Here is a 20,167-nt window from a genome sequence, read left to right as displayed (position 1 = left end):
GAGAGAGAGAGAGAGAGAGAAAGAGGGAGGATAAAACTCACATCTCTCAAATAAATGGAAACCAGTAACAGATTTTTTGTCTGGGCTCCTCAACACACTGGCCTCAGGCTGTGTTGGTGTGTGGCTCAACAGCAATCAGAGGTCATAATTTCATTGGCAGTTAGCATCAGGTTTAATTTTTCTAGCATGTTACATTTACCAAAATGTCTGGTTTCAGTTATGCTTAGGCACTGACTGAATCAGCTCTGAGCAGCATGATGGCTTAAGGTACCTGAGGTTTATGGAACACATAGGCTAATTGTTTTCAATCACTTTCCTTTCTAAACACAAAAATGTGTTTTCTGAAGCTGAATAACAGTAGTCCTTAACAACATTGCTTCTTTCTTATAGGAGAGGACCCTAAGTAGGTAAAAATGTCAATTTTACAAGACTGCCACCTACTGATTGACATAGTTGAAAAATCCTCCAATTAAGGTGCTTTAAAAAATATGTATGGTTTTTCCAAAACAAAACAAAAAAATTAGGTACTCTTAAAAAATTGACATGTATCATTTTAATTGCATTTTAGGAATGTGACCAAGTCCATATAGATGATGTTTCTTCAGATGATAATGGACAGGACCTAAGGTGAGCACCCTTGAATGTGAAGTGACCATCTCCCTTTTATAGTTTAATTACTTACCTAGTTAAGACGGACTTTCTGTTCGGCTAACTTTGGGCTTTTCTTGCATCTAAATAGCACATATAACTTTGGAACAGATGGCTTTCCTGCTGCAGCAACCAGTGCTAATTTATGTTTGGCAACTGGTGTACGGGGCGGTGTGGACTGGATGAGAAAGTTGGCCTTCCGCTACAGACGGGTAAAAGAGATCTACAACACCTACAAAAATAATGTTGGAGGCAAGTGATTACCACCAGTATCTCGGCGGGTTAAGACAGTCCAGATACAATTCCAAAAGTACTGTACACTTTTGTGTCACACTGCTTTGAATATAATAGCTTTCTTTAGGGCAGTTTCATCTCACTGGCCATTATTCTGCTGTGATTTTGTGACAGAAATATTGGACTGGAGCCAGCTGCCCTGGCTATTCCAGTCTAGTCCTGTCTCTGTTACCTAGTGATGTGACCTGGGGCAAGTTTCCTGACCTCTCTGACATTCAGTTATCCTTTCAAGGAAGGATTAGCATCCTTCGAAGAATTAGCCACCTCTGCCCAAATCACAAGATGGGTTGTAAATCTCCTCCTACCGGGTAAATACTTGGATTAGTTTGAATCTTTTGACTTTGGTTCATAATGGCTTTAGCATGAAAAGGGAATACAGTGACTTAATAATAAAAAGTTTAGGGGTGAGGTTGGTTTCCTGCATGGCTATATGTAGATGTTGAAATGATGCTGTCGGGGAAGCCTGTGCCTTCCTTTGGATAAAGGCCTTTCTAGGTCAGTCCCTCCCAAGAGGTGGCAAAATGACCACCAGTAGATCCAGCTTTATACTCTACCAGTAGTTTGGCACATCCATGAGGGGAAGGAATCTATTATTTCCTAATAGATTCAGCAAAAGTTCCAAGACTGACTTCCACTGGCCAAGCGGATGCTGTACACCTACCCTGGGAGCCAGAAGGTGGAGTCACCTCTGCCCAAACTACAGTTAGAGGAATGTGGGAAAGTAGGTTCCCTAAAAAGAAGAGATGACTTCTAAAACCAAACCAAATAAATACTTGTCAAATGAGTGGTCCTATGTGAAAGATACTTTGTATACTATAAAGCTTGAGGCTGGTATTCATAGTACTTTTTAAATGTTAATTATTTGTAAAGTCGAAGAAATATGTTGGTAAGGAAGTAGTTCATCATGTGCTTTTAAATCCTCAGGTCTGCTTGGTCCAGCTAAGAGGGAAGCCTGGCTGCAGTTGAGGGCCGAAATTGAAGCCCTGACCGACTCCTGGTTGACACTGGCCCTGAAAGCACTCTCACTCATTCACTCCCGGTGAGGCTCTCTGCGGGGTCTTTGCCAGGAAATGGGCAATGCTCGTGCTTGTTCATTTTGGAGATTTATTTTTCAACAGTCTTTTTTTTCTTTTTGTTCTCATAGGACAAACTGTGTGAATATTTTAGTAACAACTACTCAGCTCATCCCAGCATTGGCGAAAGTCCTGCTATATGGATTAGGAATTGTATTTCCAATAGAAAATATTTACAGTGCAACTAAAATAGGTGAGCTGCTTTTTTTTTCTTTTTAACAATCAGCTCTTTTCCTTCAGGATAATAAAAATGAAAGGCAATAAATGAAACTTTTTTTCCAGAATGCTACATAGGTAAAAAATATATATATAAGAATAATTTAACCAATTTGCAAAACTGGATTTAGACATAAGAGAAACCTAAAGCATAATACAGTAGCTGAAGTCATAAAATTTTACTTGACTGGCCAACGTTAAGACCAGGGCATTTTAGGTAGAGTAACAGCATCGATTCTGGATTATTATCATATTTTTATCCTTTTAGGCAACATTAACAAAAATATCTGATTTTCTAAGCTAAAACAAACAGCAAGATAAAATTATACAAAGTAGAAATGAAACAACTCTAATAACAGATTTCTTTATTACTAGAAATATTTGTTTTGTTTTTCATTCAATATGTATAATCAATTGAGTTTCCATTTTTGTTGTGGAGATTTAAAAGCTTCTTGCATGAAAGAAACATAGTTGGGAGGAAAATACTTATGAAATTTAGTTAGAATATAAATCAAGGCAGAATCAACATAGGGATAAAAAAAGACATGGCTCTCGTTCTCAGGGGAAGCAGACAGTTACATGACAATCCAGTATGATACAAGAGTATGCAAATGAGCATTTTTTAGTTGTCTACTAGATGTCCTGAACAGTACTAAGCATTTTACATTTAAAGTCAATCTTTATAATCTTTCCATTTTATAAATGAGGAAACTAAAGTCCAGAGACTTAAGTAAATTGTTGCAGTCAATAGCTCACAAACCCAAGGCTCAAGCCTCATGTTTCTCTGATTCCAAGGTCTAGACTCCTTGCTGTATCCTACAGGGTCCTACTGCTAAGTGCTTGAATGTGCACATGACTGAGGAAGCATTCACTGCCACCCAGGAAGAGGCAGAGGCCAAGTGTCCGTGAAAGCTAAAGGGAAGAAGTGACATTTGAGCTGGGTATAGAAGAGCAAGTAACAGTTCAACAGGTGGATAGGCTAGTAAGAACAATGCAAATGGACAGAGAAATTAAAATATGTTCGCTGCTGAGGGATTTGTGAGTGGCCCTGGGTAGCTAGTGTGCAGGGCTCATTAGAAGCCAAAGCTGAAAACGTACACTTGGGTCTAGGCATGAATGGCCTTGTATATCACCCTAAGGAGATGAATGTTATTTTAGTCAAGGGGAAGGGGTATGAGCATTCTAGCAGGTGGCAAGAAGGCTGTCTTTGGCTGCTCAACTCCATATAATAAAAAGGGGCAAAAATGGAATCCCTGTAGGTCTAACTTCCATTTGTCTGCACTTGTACACTTCCTGTGCTTCTCCTTCAAAGCATTTACTATATGATTACTAAAAAATTACTTTTATAATTATGTGTTCATAGTATGACTTCCCCATCATACTGTAATAATCTTGAGGACTGGGTTTGTCTCTCTTGCTCATCATAGTAGCTGTAACACCCAGCACACAGTAGGTACTCAATAAATGTAGAGATGAATTTGCTGAATGAATGGCTGAATAAATGACCATTTATTTTGAAGAAGGCTGACACAAGATTTCTTTTAGGCACCTGGGTCAATAGTGGCACAATTAACTGATGGGGAAATCAGGTTTGATTTTTATCAGTGTTGAGTTGGAAGAGACCCAGTGGGGTCTTCAATCAGTGGCAGAAAGACACACTCAGCAGGTTGCTGATGGGATTCATCCAGGCCAACCTTTCAAGTTAGAAATACATATCTGGAGTTTGAGAATGACTGATGCTTCCCAAGAAGGGCCAAGAACAAATTGTTGGAAAATATCAAAAAGCAAGAAATATATCAAATAGAGTGAAATTCCTAGTAGCCCATTATAACCAGAACTTTTATGTGCTTTCATGTTCCATAAAAATAGCAAACAGTTTAAGTCAAATGTTAATTCTATTTTCATCTATATCAATTAAGAGGAACTATAATTATATTGTGTTGTAAACAGGGATTGTGGAAAAGGTTTACCAGCACATGAAAGTTGGAACAAATGCCGAAGCAGCCCATAGTACAGAAGCGGGTAGAGCTTAGGTTCTCAGAAAGAAAGCAGGAGTAGTGTATCACATAGCATGTGCATTGAAGTTTAATCCCAAATAATTTGAAAATGATAATATAATAGGAAATTACAATCCAGTAAGCATTGTTTTTTTATGGGCATTTTGTTTAAAATATTAAGCTATAATTTTTTTTCAATACAGAATAAAAAATATGTGGTGGTAGAAGTAGGATTTCACCATCAAATAAGATATATGTGAGGAATCAATGCAGAAAACCCAGCAATTTTTTTTTTCTTTTGACATGGAGTCTTCTTCTGTCACCTAGGCTGGAGTGCAGTGGCACAATCTCAGCCTGTGCCTCCTGGGTTCAAGTGATTCTCCTGCCTCAGCCTCCCCAAGTAGCTGGGATTACAGGCACACACTACCATGCCCAGCTAATTTTTGTATTTTTAGTAGAGACGGGATTTCTCCATGTTAGCCAGGCTGGTCTCAAACTCCTGACCTCAGGTGATCTGCCTTGGCCTTCCAAAGTGCTGGGATTACAGGTGTGAACCACTGTGCCTGGGCCCAGTAATTTTTACTGTAGGCAAAATGCTAAAGTCATAGGAGGAGATGACTGGTATCTCAGTTGGCAGAGCTATGATAACCTTTCAGACAAAATGGACTCATCCAAATGAATACTTCATCTAAAACTAATAGTTAACTTCTAAAATCTAAGCTTCATTTTCTTAACCTCTATTGTGAAAAATTTCTACGTGACCCCAAATTGACAATGAACCCAATAGGAGATAGTATATAGGCAAGGATTTTTTTGTCTACCACAACTTCACCTTTAAATTACATTGAATTTACCTTCCTTTTTCCACAAGAGGGAAACTTTGCAAAAACACGTAAGCATTTCCCCGTAAGGAGGGAAAAAAGTTTCATAACATCGAAGTTTTTGGTTGTATATTTTTGCAGTGAAAACTATACTTTGTATTTGCTTCTTAAAGTGATTTAATATTTCAGTTTAGTGGACAACTAAATAGGCATTTAAATTGCATCCTTTGAATAAGGCTAGCTAGCTCTGTTTCATTGTGTCAGATGCAAACTAGAGATTTTAGTGCAAAATACAAATATAAAGCAGACATTTGTTTAAGCAAACAAGCAATTTGTTCATGTGTATATCTGATCCTTATTTGAAAGAGGTGCAGGCTTCACTCAGCCATTCACATTTGAAAACTATAAACTGTCCCATTGTTCATTAAAATGACCCTATTGGCAGTCCAAGACTTGGAACACCAGTTTCCTCCCTGAGAAGAAACAATGCTTGCATTAACTGTGGGGATGTGCTGACAGTGTAGCCACCACAGGAGCCCAAACTAAGTCATGACATGGGAAAGATAATAGACAGATAAGGGTATTCTATTACCTTTATTCCAGTTTTCCTCCAGGAAAGTGCTTCATTGAACATTAGATGCCTGGGTAAGGCAGGTACCATCTTGCTGCACTACCCCAATTATCTGACATTTATTTGAGAAGGAGTTTTACAAGACTACATCAGACTTTCAGGGTCTTTAATTCAACCTGAAAATGAAGGAATAAGCTAATTCCAATGTTTGTGTTTTCTTGCTAGAACAAAAACAAGTCCAGTTATTTTTTATCATTCTCAATAGTCTTTGGATCAGATATTTTCAAAGTTTGATATATGAAAAAAAAACTTTTTTAAATCAAGTTAAAATATGTTGCCAGAATTGCCTATGTTTGAGTTCAGCTTATATATAGGGGAAAAAAGAAGTCCCACTGCAAAACAGTACTTTCCCCCACCACCCCAATTGCAATGCTGTGATTGACTAGATTCCATTTTTTAATAAACGAGTCCTTGGGAAGAGAGTATTTAACTATCAATTTCCAAAGGACAGGACACCACACTGCTAATTAATTTACTATGTAATTTATTGTGCTGTGGCACATACAACCCAAGTGGCCTAAAAGCATTCCTCTTAGAGGCACAAGTGGGGCATTCGAATCAGAGCATGAAGAAAGCATTTTATATAAAAAGTTCAAGCACTGTCACATTAGGTTACCCAAACTTCACATTTTCTATCATTTACTTTTGTTCACTAGGAAAAGAAAGCTGTTTTGAGAGAATAATTCAAAGGTTTGGAAGAAAAGTGGTGTATGTTGTTATAGGAGATGGTGTAGAAGAAGAACAAGGAGCAAAAAAGGTGAGCATTCCTAGATGGTGCATCTTGTCTCATTTGTTTTTTCAGTCCTCAGGATTCTCATAACTGGATCATTTAAACAGGTTCCATTTCTGTGAAACATGTGATGAATATGTGCAGTACTCTAAGCACTGAACAGGGTAAAGTAGAATTCAATAAATATGGAGTGATCTTTCTGAATAGTAGTGTGCACAAACTCAAGGGCCACAAGTTGTGTTCATAGAAGGTAGAATTTGGGAGCAGAACTGAAGTGTTGTTAGTGGTGTAGCTGTCATCCAGAGCAGAGGTAACACATGTGCCAGCAGGACCTTCTCTGTACCCATGGCAGACATGCCATGTGGTTCAAACCTTGTTACCTGAGCCTGGACGCAGCCTAAGAACCTTTCAGACATCCTTCAGAAAGCCTCTACCAGTTGGTCAAAGCTGACTTGGAAGATAAAACTATCTGCTGCCCCAGAGGACTCGATGTCTTCTTTATATCATGAAATCCTACCTGTCTCTCTCAGGGCAGGGGGAAGGGAGTGGACCCAACTATAAATCTCTTGACTCCCGCTTTGCCCATTGCATTTCATTATATTCTTCTGAATCTCTGCAGGTGTAATTCTATCATTTCTCTGAGCAAAAGCTTTCTTGTTGTGCCTCTCATTGCATTTTTAAAAGCCAAGGACCACCTTCCTTAGCCTGGCACTGAGGGTCTCCACAGTCTGGTTACAGCCTGCCTTTCTGATCTGTCTCCCTGCTGTACCTTACACTGTAGTTGTGTCAGTCCACTCAGCTTTCCTTGACCATGCCCCACAGCTTTTCCTTCCTGTTGTGTCTCCTTGGAATCTTTTCCCTAATACCCTTCCATCATTGTCTTATTCATTTGCAAAATTTAATTCATGTACTACCTTTTCTGTTATGCCTTTAAGAGATCAATTATAGCCATGCTCCCTTATGTTTTAACTGAAGGAGCTGTAGTGATAAATAGCTTGGATTCTTGAGCCAGACAGCATGAGTTTGAATTATGACCCTGCCACTTACCCTTCCTGTGACTTTGAACAAGTTCTTAACCCTCTGTTTCCCTTTCCTTGTCTATAAATGGGGATAGTAATAGCACTTAGCTCATTGGGCTATTTTGAGGATTAGATTTAGTAAAGATATATAACTCCCATAATATAGATATGTGTAAAGCGTACAACAAATGGTATCTATTGTTATTGTTTATGTATGTGCCTGTTTCAACAAAGAAATGTGAGCTTCACAGATTCAGGGATCTCACTTTGCTTGGTTTGTTGAGACTGTCTTCAGATTTTTTTATAACTCCCTAAATCTTGTCATAGTCGTACTCTGTAAATGTTTCTTGAATTGAAGAACAATTAAATATTTTATGGGATTAACCAACAGCATAATTTTCCATTCCCTTCCTTACACACTCACTCACAGGAATCCATGTATATTTCCATAAATGATACAATATTTCAGCCCTTCTGGAATATTTCAGCATATACCAGAAATAGCATATAAGGTCACCAGATTACAGATACAGCTCTGAGCCTAAGTATGATACATGGCCAGCCTTCCTACAGGCTCTGAAGATGCCTTAGTTTACCTTCAGTGCCTCTGAGTTCCACTAAAATCATAATCACTGACTCTAAACTAGATAATTTCATGAATACCCATAGATACAGAATGTATCCCAGTCACAAACTTGCGTGAGTCTGGTTGGTGCTGGTGGAAACCCACACGTGACTTCAGGTCTCCTCATGCTCAATGTGAAGCAGCGTGTGCCATTTAAGCAGTAGTTCTAATCTTCCCACTTCACCGATGACCAACCACTGGCGTCATTGGGTGCCTCTGTTACCTCTCTGGGCTGTCTTTATAAAATAAAACCTTTCCCAGACTAAGTCAGAATCCCCAAAACACAATCCTGGAGAGCTGAAGAGAATGTTTTCTGACATCCAGACTCAAGTCTTCTTTCTAGGAAAGCCTCTGGCATTCCCAAGCCATTCCTATTCAGGACCCTCCTAGTGGCCAGCAGGGCAGGGATGGAACAGACTTGCACCTCTGACCAGTATGGCCCTAGGCCAAGGTGTGAATCCATCTCCAGGCTGGTCCTTCTCCCTCTGGTATCCACCAGAAAGTTTAATATCAAAAATTGCTAAAATGTGGCTTTCTAGCTTGTGGTAGGCAGAAAGGGATGTTTATGAAAGTGATTCCTTAAAATACAGGGAACACAAGTGAAATCCTTTGGATCTTATCAAGGTTTCTGTGAGTGAGTCCCTTCCTAAACCTTTCTGATAAGTACAATTCTTAGAAGTTTGACTTCAGTGAACACAACATGGAAAAAATCAAAGGAATTCTTGGTTTCATGTTAGAATTGAAAGTATTGACAGGGCTAGAGTATTTGCTGTCTTTGAAGAACAATTAAGATTTTTTTTTCTTATTTTTATTATACTTTAAGTTCTAGGGTACATGTGCACAATGTGCAAGTTTGATACATAGGTATACATTTGCCATGTTGGTTTGCTGCATCCGTCAACTCATCATTACGTTAGGCAAATGCTGATACTTCCTGGTAGATTCTAATCCTGGCAGCTTTGACAAACAGGTACTCAATACATTTTTTTGGTAGAGCAGACATGAAAACTTTATGTATTTCTGATGTAATAAAAGGTTTTAGTTAAAAGATTTTAGTTAATTTTTATACTGAAAATAGGTTGAGGTTCGTTTTTGGTTTTTTGTTTTATTTGAGAAAGAGTCTCCGTCACCCAGGCTGGAGTGCAGTGGTGCGATCTCGGCTCACTGCAGCCTCCTCCTCCTAGGTTCAAGTGATTCTCCTGCCTCAGTCTCCTAAGTAGCTGGGATTACAGGCATGCACCACGATGGCTGGCTAATTTTTGTATTTTTAGTAGAGACGGGGTTTCACCAGTTAGCCAGACTGGTCTCAAACTCCCGACCCCAAGTGATCCACTCGCCTCTGCCTCCCAAAGTGCTAGGATTACAGGCATGAGCCACTGTGCCAGCCAGCTTTAGTTAATTTTTATACTGGAAACAGGCTGAGGTTCATAATTTTTAAATCTATAGACAGTTCCTAAATGTTTGCCTCACTGATTCATGGTCTTTAGAGGGTTTCCAATTACTTCTATGTATATTATGAAGTTTTAATACTAATTTAATACACATAGAATGTTGGTGATGGCAGTAGGAACAACCCAATAAAACACTTAAAATTCAAATGCTGGTACAATTCATTTACAACGGTACCAAAGAATAGATTATAAGGTGTACAAAACTATTCTATTACAATTATTTGGAAAATCCTTTTTTTTTTTAACCTTCTTTCCTAGGTCACTCTGATAATAAACTCTGATATTTGTGTTTTCTCAACAACCAATCAACAATTACAGAATAAAATTAAACACAGAATGGCTTAAAAAAAGATTGTTTCTACTGTTTATCTTTTTTTTTAATATAGGGCACACACAAAAAAGAAATTAGGCAGCCACCTGCAGAAAACTGAATTTTTTGACCAAATGAGTCCTCCTAGCTTTCCATTTTGATTTCATGGATGACTGTACGTGATAAGAGTCCAAAAATATCTGCTGCAAACCACTCTTTGTACCTTAAGAACTGCCTGTGTGGATGTGTAAAATGGACAAATTTTTCACAATATCTAGATTTCTAATAATCTTGCAAAAGATTCAGACGTCATCAATTTACAACTTAGAGTGACGAGTTGAACATTCCTTTCTTATTTTCTAACTTTATTGAAGGAGAATTTTTGTCTAGCCTTTTCAAGTTAACTAGTATATAAATAGCCATCCTTGTATATGAGTTAAGAGACAAGGATCTAATCATTCACAAAAGATAATGAGTATCTTTAAAGTGGAGTGCTACACAGAAGTAGAGAATACTTAATATTTAACCTATGGGAAATAATTTAGGAGGAGAAGCCCTCTACAGTTCAACAATATCTCATTTTTAAAACTACATATGAAAACTCAAGCTAAAGAAACTAAGAGATGGCTTTCTATGCTGTAGGATTAATAATAATAGTAGTAAGTAACAAAAATTGCTACCAAGCCAGGCTCACACTTTTAATCCCAGCACTTTGAGAGGCCAAGGTGTGTGGACCACTTCAGCTCAGGAGTTTGAGACCAGCTGGGGCAACATGGCAAAACCCTGTCTTTATAAAAGATGTAAAAATTACCCGGGCGTGGTGGTGGGTGCCTATAGTCCCAGCTACTCAGGAGGCTGAAGTCGGAGGATCACTTGAGCCCAGGAGGTCAAGACTGCAGTTAGCCGAACTCATGCCACTGCACGCCAGCTGGGATGACAAAATGAGATCCTGTCCCAAAGAAAAAAAATGCTACCAATTGTAAAGCCCTTATTATATCCCAGTCCCTCTTTTAGGCCTTCCCATCCATTTTTCTCATTAAATCCTCATAATCCTATGAAGGAATCCTTAGACCTATTTTACAGATGAGAAAACTGAGGCACTGTAAGGGTGAATAATTTGGCCAAAATCACACAGCTAGAAAGTAGCTAAATTAGGATTTGAACTCAGTTATTTCCTCTGACTGTGAGATTTAGTGAAAAGTTTCTGCAGTCTGAGAGTGGTGGCTCACACTTGTAATCCCAGCACTTTGGGAGGCTGAGACAGGTGGCTCGCTTGAGCCCAGGAGTTTGAGACCAGCCTGGGCAACATGGTGAAACCCGTCTCTACAAAAAGTACAAAAATTAGCCCAGCATAGTAGTTCTGCCTGTAGTCCTGCTACTGGAGAGGCTGAGGTGTGAGGATCACCTGAGCCTCAGAGGTCAAAGCTACAGTGAGCTGTGATGGCACCACTGCACTCCAGCCTGGGTGACAGAGTGAGACCCTGTTTAAAAAAAAAGTTTCTTCAAACTATAAACTACATTTATATATCTTAAATATGACTTGACTTACAAAAAAGAATTTACATGGTTTTTCAAAAAATTATTAGAGTAAAATGCAATTCTTCTTTCTTTTCAGGAGTTAGATATAACTATGTGTCTTCTTTCCCCTAATTTTACATTCATGATTAAAATTTTTAAAACACATAATTCTGATATGTGCTTTAGCTCCTGAGCAATTTAGTTTATTAAATAAATTAATAGCAAACCAATGAAGTTCTGCACATTTGAGCACTAAAATGTTTTGCCAAATCAAAACATTTTACATTGCTTCAAAATTGATTTTAACTATTTAGCTTGTCTCTCTTCGTTTCCTGTGTCCTTCAAAATCTAATACAACATGCTCTTCTTTCCCCTGTAGAGATCTGTCATCTCCTTAAATAATGTTCTTTTGCTAGAGATTGTTACTTTTTTTAAATCACAGAAACAAAACCCAGTAAGTAAATCTGCCAGTTGCCTGTTTCGTTAATGGTCAATTGAAATCTGTTCTGTCATCCTTATTCTCTTTGCCAATGTAGTCCAAGGGCTTTCATCAGTAATTTAATCTAACTCTATAATTTGTATCATAAAAAGTACCTCCTTCAAAGAGAAGAAGTTAGAAATACCTTTGTTTCGTAAAAGAACAACCTCATTTTGAAAGGATCTCTTGCAAGAGTTTGTGTGAGTGCCTCTTTGTTCTTAGATTGTGGGAAGTCTCTACCTATGGAAGTCTTCCTTTGACGTATGTCTTTTGTTGTCAAAATCTACCAGTTGTTCTTTTTTACCATAAAATTGTTTCCCTAATGCAACATGGCTTGAGAGAAAATGATTAGAACTAGGTATGATTGTTTAAAAAAAAAATGTAGGAAATAGTCTCCTGTACATTGACATCTAGTTTTCATTTCTAGAGTAGTAGAAGTGGCCTTGCTAATAAATTAACTATTTTCAGAGAACTATTTAAAATAAATCTCTTGTTAATGGCAAAGGGAGAAAAAATGGCAAGCATCCATTTTCTGCACAGTGAGAAAGGCTTCATTAAATATGTTCATTTTATATGTACATTCTAAAACTTGCTGAAATCCAAGATGAAGCTGAGAACCTGATTAATAATGCCCAATTTCAAGCTTATTTAGGAGAAAAATACAAGCCACTTTATCAAATAACATTTGTAATGCACTTTTTTGTTTTTAGTTTAAGTGGGACATCAAGGTTATAAACACCAAGTACAGTGAATGTTATTTTTGTAAAGTCATAAATTCATTTATAGTTAATCACTTACTATATGCCACGTTTTGAATTGGATTTCATCGTCATCCTTAAAAGGCATACTTATGTCTAGAGGGCAAGCAGATATATAAATAAAAGAGCAATGTTGCACAATAAGTTTCATAATAAGTTCTCCCTTGATATCTTTATTTACAATGTGAGAAGTATTTGTACCTCCATCTGCAAAACTTTCTAAATATGATATGTGCATATGAAAGCACAAATAAGTATTTTTTTTACACAAATGAGAAGTATACAGTTTTTTTTAATACCTGCTTTTTCACTTAATCCATCCTGGCAGTTATTCTATATCAGTCCATGAAGCGTTGCATCTCTAATGCTTTTAAGTGACTGCATCGGTATTCCATTATGTGGATGTGCTATTTAACCAGTCCCCTGGGGTGAATGTTCAGGTGGTTTCCAGTATTTACTACTGCAAACAGTTCTACAGTTCGTTCATGTGCAAGTGCATCTGTAGGATAAATTCCTAAAACTGCAATACTTAAGTCAGAGGGTATATGCTTTAAAAACTTTGAAACATTGTAATTAACACATTTTTAATAATTCAGCAAAATTCTATTTACATATGTGTATCCACATACCCAGCTTTTTATATGGTTGATGTTATATGTAGTCTAAAGGTATAAATGCTAAATATCAGATGAGGAAGGAGATTTTTGAAGTTGCTCCAGGAGGCAAGAAAAACAGGAAGGATGTGTCATTGTTTTCCCATCAGGCAAAATTTTGGTTCTGGAGACACAAAAGCATGTGCTACTTTTAGGCCTTGATACCTACTTCTCTCAATATATGCCTAATCTTGATAAACGAATCACATGCATGTTGCAGTTCCAGCTGTCATTTCTGTTAAGATTTGTGGGTAGCTCTGTTTTAGTCCCAGGGCTTCAGCAACCTGAGAGAATATCTCCAGGTAAGTATCCCATGTTCTACCCACTGAATGTCTGAATACAAGCAAATGAATTCAGCTATCCCAAACCAGTTGGCCCACTCAGACATGATTTGGGGTTCTTTGATTCCCACCCACCACTGAGTCACATGAACTCTCTCTTCACAATATGTCTTGCATCTATTACACCCACACCATTTCCACTGTAATTCTACCTAGTTTCTCTGCTACCAGCCAGAAACATCTTTAGTCCATCCTTCCCGACTGCTGCCCTAAATTGCTTAAAATACCCCCACCTATTTGTGTCTCTTGGCACTGAGGAAGTGTTAGCCTCTCGCTCCTTCCATTTACAAGACAAAAGTCTAGACTCCTTAGTTAGATATTCCAAGTGCTGCTACCTTGACAAACCTCCTTAACATCTCTATGATTTTACACACCAGTCCAGCCCCATCCTCCACAGGCCAATTACTCCTCCTAACTGGGAACCCTATCCACTTCTCCTCCACCTCTCCAACTTCACCCATTCTTCAAATTCAGCTCAAGCTCAGCTTACCCTCTCCACGTTACAACTGAGCTCTCTTCTCTCTGAATTTATCTTTTTAATTCTTAATCCCTCATTGCCTTACATTGTAATAAAATTGTTTCATCAGTTATATCTTGCCTGCTGGTCAGCTCTTGGCATTGGGGATATATGTCTTGTATGTATTACATATCTACTGTAGCTATGGTGCTATGCAGGTAACAGACTTTGTTTTGATAATAAAGTCACAGACTTTCTTTGACCTAGAAGCAACCCTGAGTCATTTTCCCTAAACCCTTATGTTATAAAGAAACTAGGGCTTCAGGCAGACTGTGCCATAATTGAAGGTCACATAGCTAATGTCAAAGTTGAGAATATAACCCAGGTCTCCTCATTCTAGCATGTGTTTTTCTTTTTCTTTTGCCACCATTTCTCTCCGACGTCATACAAGAAATGTTTGTTCTAGTGGCTAAACATTGATGCAAGAGAAAAAAAAGTTTACTTTGTATCCAGTTGTCCTGAGAAGCTTTTATAAATGCATAAAATCTTCACATCAGTACGTACTTAGGGAAAATATTATCAATGTGCAATATTAGTTCTGATTGTTAACAGGAGTTTGACACCTCCTCTCCTCTAGACTGTCTTCTTATAGTCATTCACTTAATATAAAATGTGCATTTCTTGAAGTCTACTATTTTTGTGAGAATGAAACTGCTAACTACAGCCGACATCACTACCCTGCATGGCATGAAAGAATGCAGAGGATAGAGTTCCTATCCTTGTGGGTGGAGTGTCCCCAGAGTCTACCAGTTTTCTTTCATGTACACCTAAGATTTGCAAAGTTTTCATTGTAGAACCTTTGGCACTTCTGCCCAAATGAATGGCCCATCCCCACTGCATTGTGATGAGTTGTCTGTAATATACTACAGGAAGATTCATCCTTTGACCTCGTTTCAGGGTGCTGCTTGACCAGGTGGTTCTTATTAATACTCTGTACAGGAAGACTAAAGCCATTTGTATTTTAGTGCCAGTAAACAAGCCAACTTAGGGTTGTTTGCAGATTATCTCACCTTTCCCGATAGTGTTGAGTATGGTTTAAAAGAAAAACATAAGTGTTCTGTAGGCGGCATCAACCCACACACATGTACAGATGAGACACACAGCCATTGAACCAGTCCTTTGTTTTACTATGAAATTAAATGCCCACTTTATACTTTATGTACCAAAGAATTAGCTGGATTTTTTTTTCAGTTCCCTTTTCGATTTCTCTGAGAGTCATGGCATTCTTCAGTGCAGGATTCTGATTGCACCAATAGTTTTCAGATTTGCATTGTTAATGGTTGTAACTTGTCTGTGGGGAAGATATGGAACCTCAGACAATTGACATGCAAAAGAATTTGACCGAACCTGCTCTGAAAAAAGGCATTCCACTTTTTGCACAAGTATTTTTATATGTTTTTATGAAGATGGTTATCTGAAGAGCTTTCAGCATCCTTTGTTACATTCTGAGATAATAGTACTTAAGATCAATAGAAATACTATATAACCCCTTTAGCTGTTGACAAGAAACTTTGAGGAAGGGCAATAATGATTGGCAAACCTAATAAGAAAAACAATTAGAAATAAAGAGGATATAAAAATAGATACCAAGTAGATGGTTAAATAGCAACACTGCACAGTTGAATACTTGAAAACTTTTAAAATAATAGTTTTCTTTTAAAATGTGTCTAAAATGAATTTGAGATGAAGTAGTAAAATGAGTAGGATGCTGAATGGAACATACTTGATAAACACATAATTTCAAGTATGTTTGAGTATGTACATATATGAAAATATAAAGAAATGTTTATAGTGGTGAGCTTTGTATAGTAGGATAAGAAATGATTTGTATTTCTTTATAGGGTTCTATATTTTACAACATGAATTTCTGTTCTAATGAGGAGGAAAGCTATAGGATCAAACGTTTTTCTAACCCAGGTCTATGAATCATAGTCACTCTTTTCTGGTGTCTCTTAGCCCACAGAGAATGGATGGGGGCAGAGAGAGAGAGAGAGTTAGTTTGAACCTGTGCTATGGTGCTGATAATTTACACAGCTGAATAAAAAGCCTACAGAGAACAGGTAGGAGGCATTACAGCACCTGGTATGGATCTTGGCTTCGCTCCTTACCAGCTATTTATTTAAACTCTGTTTCATCACTAAGCCTCAGGTTGTTGTTTTTTTTTAATTTTTTTTAACTAGTACAATAGTAATAGTACCTCTGTCTCTTTGAGGAGCTTAGCATAGTGCCTAACACAATATCCAATAAATCATAACTATTGGGATTTATGAATTAGGAGTTTATTACAAATAAACTCCTTAGCAGGGCTTACTAGGCCCTGCATCAGCTGGCTCCTGCAGCCACTCATGTCACCAGCCAAGTCTTTCTCTCATACCCATCTAGTATGCCAACAATGAATTTCTCCATTATTTTCTGTCCTGCAATGCACATAACCCATCAGAGTGTTTTTCTGAATGTTAATCCTTCATACCTAGCTCAACTATCACCTCCTTTCAGATATTTTCCCAGTTCACTAGGCAAAGGTAATTGCCCACCTCCTACAAGATATAGATGAACACTGATGATTGTTGTGCATTTTTGCTACTCAAAATAGAGTAGGCAGCGACACATGCATCTCTGTATCTTCTACACCTGACACAGTGTGCTCTGTATGAATGAATGCACAATGCTATGTCTTACAGTGTGAAGTTTCCAAGTGGAGCATCCTTCTAGAAATCTACAAAGAAATATTTAGTATCACTCAATAACATATATACAGATACACCAAAATAGTCTTGAGTCCAGAAAGGTCTACACATTGGAATGTGATATGTGATTTCAACAGATAATCTGAGGCAAATACATTGTTAATAAGTAATAGTTTGTATCCCAGTATGTAGCAGCTATGTGATCTATATATCAAAATAGTGGCTTTCACTGTTACCTACACATTTAAAAAAAAAAAAAACTCATTTCTATTTGCTTCTATGCCAAATACTCCTATTAGTCTGAAATTTTTCCAAATTTCTCAGAACTATAATTGCAAATTATACTTCAGGCACCACATTATTTTTTTGATTAAGAATCCTATTCTATAAGGTAAACAGAATTTTGTCCTCTGAAGGGTGATTATCTTTCCCTTAAAAAGGTTTTGCTGATGCATTAGTACTTACTATAGTGCTTTGGAGCAGTAAAAGTTCACATTTTCACCCTTCATGGATGACGTAACTTCTGATTTCTTCCCCTTTTTCTTGTCGTTGGTTTATTCACGTGTATCACAAACATTCCCACTACTTAAACTAGATTTTTAGATAGAGGTTTAAATAACAACTACAAAAACCTAAAACAAAACAAAAAAACAACTTTAGATGTTCATTTAAAATGTTTTCCATATGGTAAAGCCATTTTAAGGTCAATATGAAGAATAACTGAAGGAAATAAATGGAAAAAAAACTGCTTCATATGCGAGCCACAATTAAGTTAGAAAAAATGTAAACTACTACTAACTAAGGAAAACTGCTTAAACTCATAAAGTACAAGCTCTTTAAACTTTCAGCATGAAAAACCCACTGGATACATGAAAAGCTGCCATATTTGGCAACGTTCTTTTATTTAAAGCTTGGAATTGGCATTCAAGTCAAGTTACAGTGTAGATCCAGTTAGGAAATATCCATCCCCTTCTTCAAAGAAAGAAACAGACTCTAGATTACATTTTAAAACTCAGTCCAGTATTCTTAGGGGAGGATTAAGTAAGTTTGAATTTTTGTTTTAAACAGATGTGATGTTAAGATGTTAGCTGGCATTTCAATGATACTGAAAATGGGGGTGAGCATGGGAGTGGATTTCCAAAAAAGCTGGCAGGGCCGGCGCTGGGTGCTCTGTCCTCACGTGTATGTGTGCCTCTGCTGCAGCACGCGATGCCCTTCTGGAGGATCTCCAGCCACTCGGACCTCATGGCCCTGCACCACGCCTTGGAACTGGAGTACCTGTAACAGCGCTCAGCACTTTGACAGCGCACAGCTGCTCTGTGACCAGGGACAGATCCAGCAGGCCCCAGTCTCGCATCAGCGCCAGCCTCCAGAACTTAGCAATTTCCGCCTGGTGATGCGCAGTTGCTGTCAGTCTTGACCTCTGCCTTTGTGGTGAATGGAGGACCACGTCTATTTCATCAGAACAGCTGTTGACTCTAGTACTGTGAATCCAATGAAAATAAGCCATGAGAATGTTCTAGCACAGCGTTATGTGTCTGCCACATTAACTACACGGTTCAAACCTGTGAAGAAAGGACCTGCAAACGCTTCAGTTGTTAGCATTTTCAATGTGATATAAACAGCTTCTCCAATACAGCAAACCTAATTGCACAACAGAGACTGAAATGTGTTTCCTGAATACCAGTGGGGGAATTTTCTTGTAAAGAAGGTTTACTTTTTGGTGTCTCATACCCAGGGTAATCTGTACATCTCTACTTATTTATGAACAGACTTTTTTTTAAAAAAAAAAAACAGCTTTATTGAGGTATAGTTCACATACCCTACAATTCACCCACCAGACTTTTTTTAACATCAAATAATTGAAGAGACAATAGCATTAGAAATAAGTGATTAAAGGCCTCTGCCTCACAACATGGCAAGTACAGTACTTTGAATTTTAGCACATCGCATAGTAGTTTTAAGTATGTCTAATTTAAACGTATAATATGTACATCACTGAGACAATCATGTACAGAAAGAATTTTTGGTGTAAATTTGTAATAATGGATGATTCTTTTACATATTGTTTAGGGAAATGATATTGAAAGGTAGCAATGCCTTGATAGTGAAGCATGAGGCAGCACGTGCACAAATTCATGTGCCGTGCCTTATCTAAGTTTTGGGTATAAATATGTAGATAATGGATTTTTTTTAGATAATGTTGTCAAGACCAAAAGCATGGATGTCAAGTGTCAGTAAGGATTTTGTTTTCTAAAAATTTTTCCTGCATCAGTTCTTCTGAAGGCCTTGATGAAATAACACAGCAGTTTCTTAAACAAACAATTTGAAAAAAAATGAGCTCTCCTACCACCTCACTTTCTCATTTCCACACTAATGTATTATATGTAACTACCTGGAAAAAAAAATAATTATTCAAATGCTTCTTCCCACAAAGAATATAGATGATAGTAGATATATTTTATTAATAAAATGGTTCATGAATTGGAGACTAACAAAGTTTTCATGTGCTCAGAATTATTATCGTGTCTGCATTTTCTTTCGATAAAGGAAGACACATGATGCTAATCCAGAAATCAGCAAACTTTGCATTACTCCCTATGTGTGTATTTTCTCTTTCTTCCTCCCAACCTGAGGAAGTTTCATTGCCATTGTCATCACTATGGAACCAACGTTCCTCTCCACCTGCATTATGTACTACATGACAGGCATCAATCTGGGGAAATGAAATTACCACCTTTGTCAGACCATAAGAGTTTCTCCAAAAATGGTCAGTTTGGCTGGGCAATATTTTCTCTCATCTAACACAATCCATTGTCATGAAATTACCCTTAGGATGAGTCGTCTTTAATCATATATTGGGGGAAAAAAACACCAGCTTTGACCCAAAGTAGCTGAAGAGCTACTTCATTCTTTTCTGAAGTTGTGTGTTGCTGCTAGAATTAGTCATTTGTGAATTATCCAAATTGTTTAAATTCACAATTAATTGAATTAGTTTTTTCTTCCTTTTTGCTTGAAGAAAACAGTTGACAATTTTTAACCTTTTCATTTTATGTTTTTGTACTCTGCAGACTGAAAAGACAAAGTTTATCTTGGCCTTACTGTATAAAGGTGTGCTGTGTCCACCGTTGTGTACAGAATTTTTCTTCATTAATTTTGTGTTTAAGTTAATAAAATTGATTTGTGATGTACTGTAAGCTCCCTGACTATTGGGATCATCTTTTTCTCTTGGTTATATGAAATAGCAGGGTCTTGGTTACATTAGGACACCCAAAGTCCAACAAAAGGAAGTTGTATGAAGTAACTGCAGTGATGGCTTTATCAGTCCTTTAGGGGACTGAACTTGCAGGGTAACAGCTGTTTCTTTGATCACTGTTAAGTACTGATGAATGGAAAAGCT

At 37.6% G+C, this 20,167-nt stretch overlaps 1 protein-coding gene across 10 annotated transcripts in view; it reads left to right on the top strand.

The window, feature by feature from the left end:
* Positions 1-19,964, top strand: part of EYA1 (EYA transcriptional coactivator and phosphatase 1) — a 357,217-nt gene extending 337,253 nt beyond the window's left edge. For all 10 annotated transcript variants that reach the window (XM_063668878.1, XM_054499055.2, XM_054499050.2 and 7 more), the window contains 6 exons: positions 569-627; positions 740-900; positions 1,867-1,981; positions 2,087-2,208; positions 6,337-6,437; positions 17,971-19,964. In XM_063668878.1, coding sequence (XP_063524948.1) covers positions 569-627; positions 740-900; positions 1,867-1,981; positions 2,087-2,208; positions 6,337-6,437; positions 17,971-18,051 — 639 coding nt within the window. In that variant the 3' untranslated portion in view covers positions 18,052-19,964. The remainder of the gene's footprint in view (positions 1-568; positions 628-739; positions 901-1,866; positions 1,982-2,086; positions 2,209-6,336; positions 6,438-17,970) is intronic.
* Positions 19,965-20,167: the final 203 nt, after the last annotated feature.

Source organism: Pongo pygmaeus, chromosome 7 (genome assembly GCF_028885625.2).
Source record: "Pongo pygmaeus isolate AG05252 chromosome 7, NHGRI_mPonPyg2-v2.0_pri, whole genome shotgun sequence".
Lineage (NCBI taxonomy): Eukaryota > Metazoa > Chordata > Mammalia > Primates > Hominidae > Pongo > Pongo pygmaeus.
The sequence above is the reverse complement of the archived record's forward strand: the minus strand, read 5'-3'. Positions and strand labels throughout refer to the sequence as shown.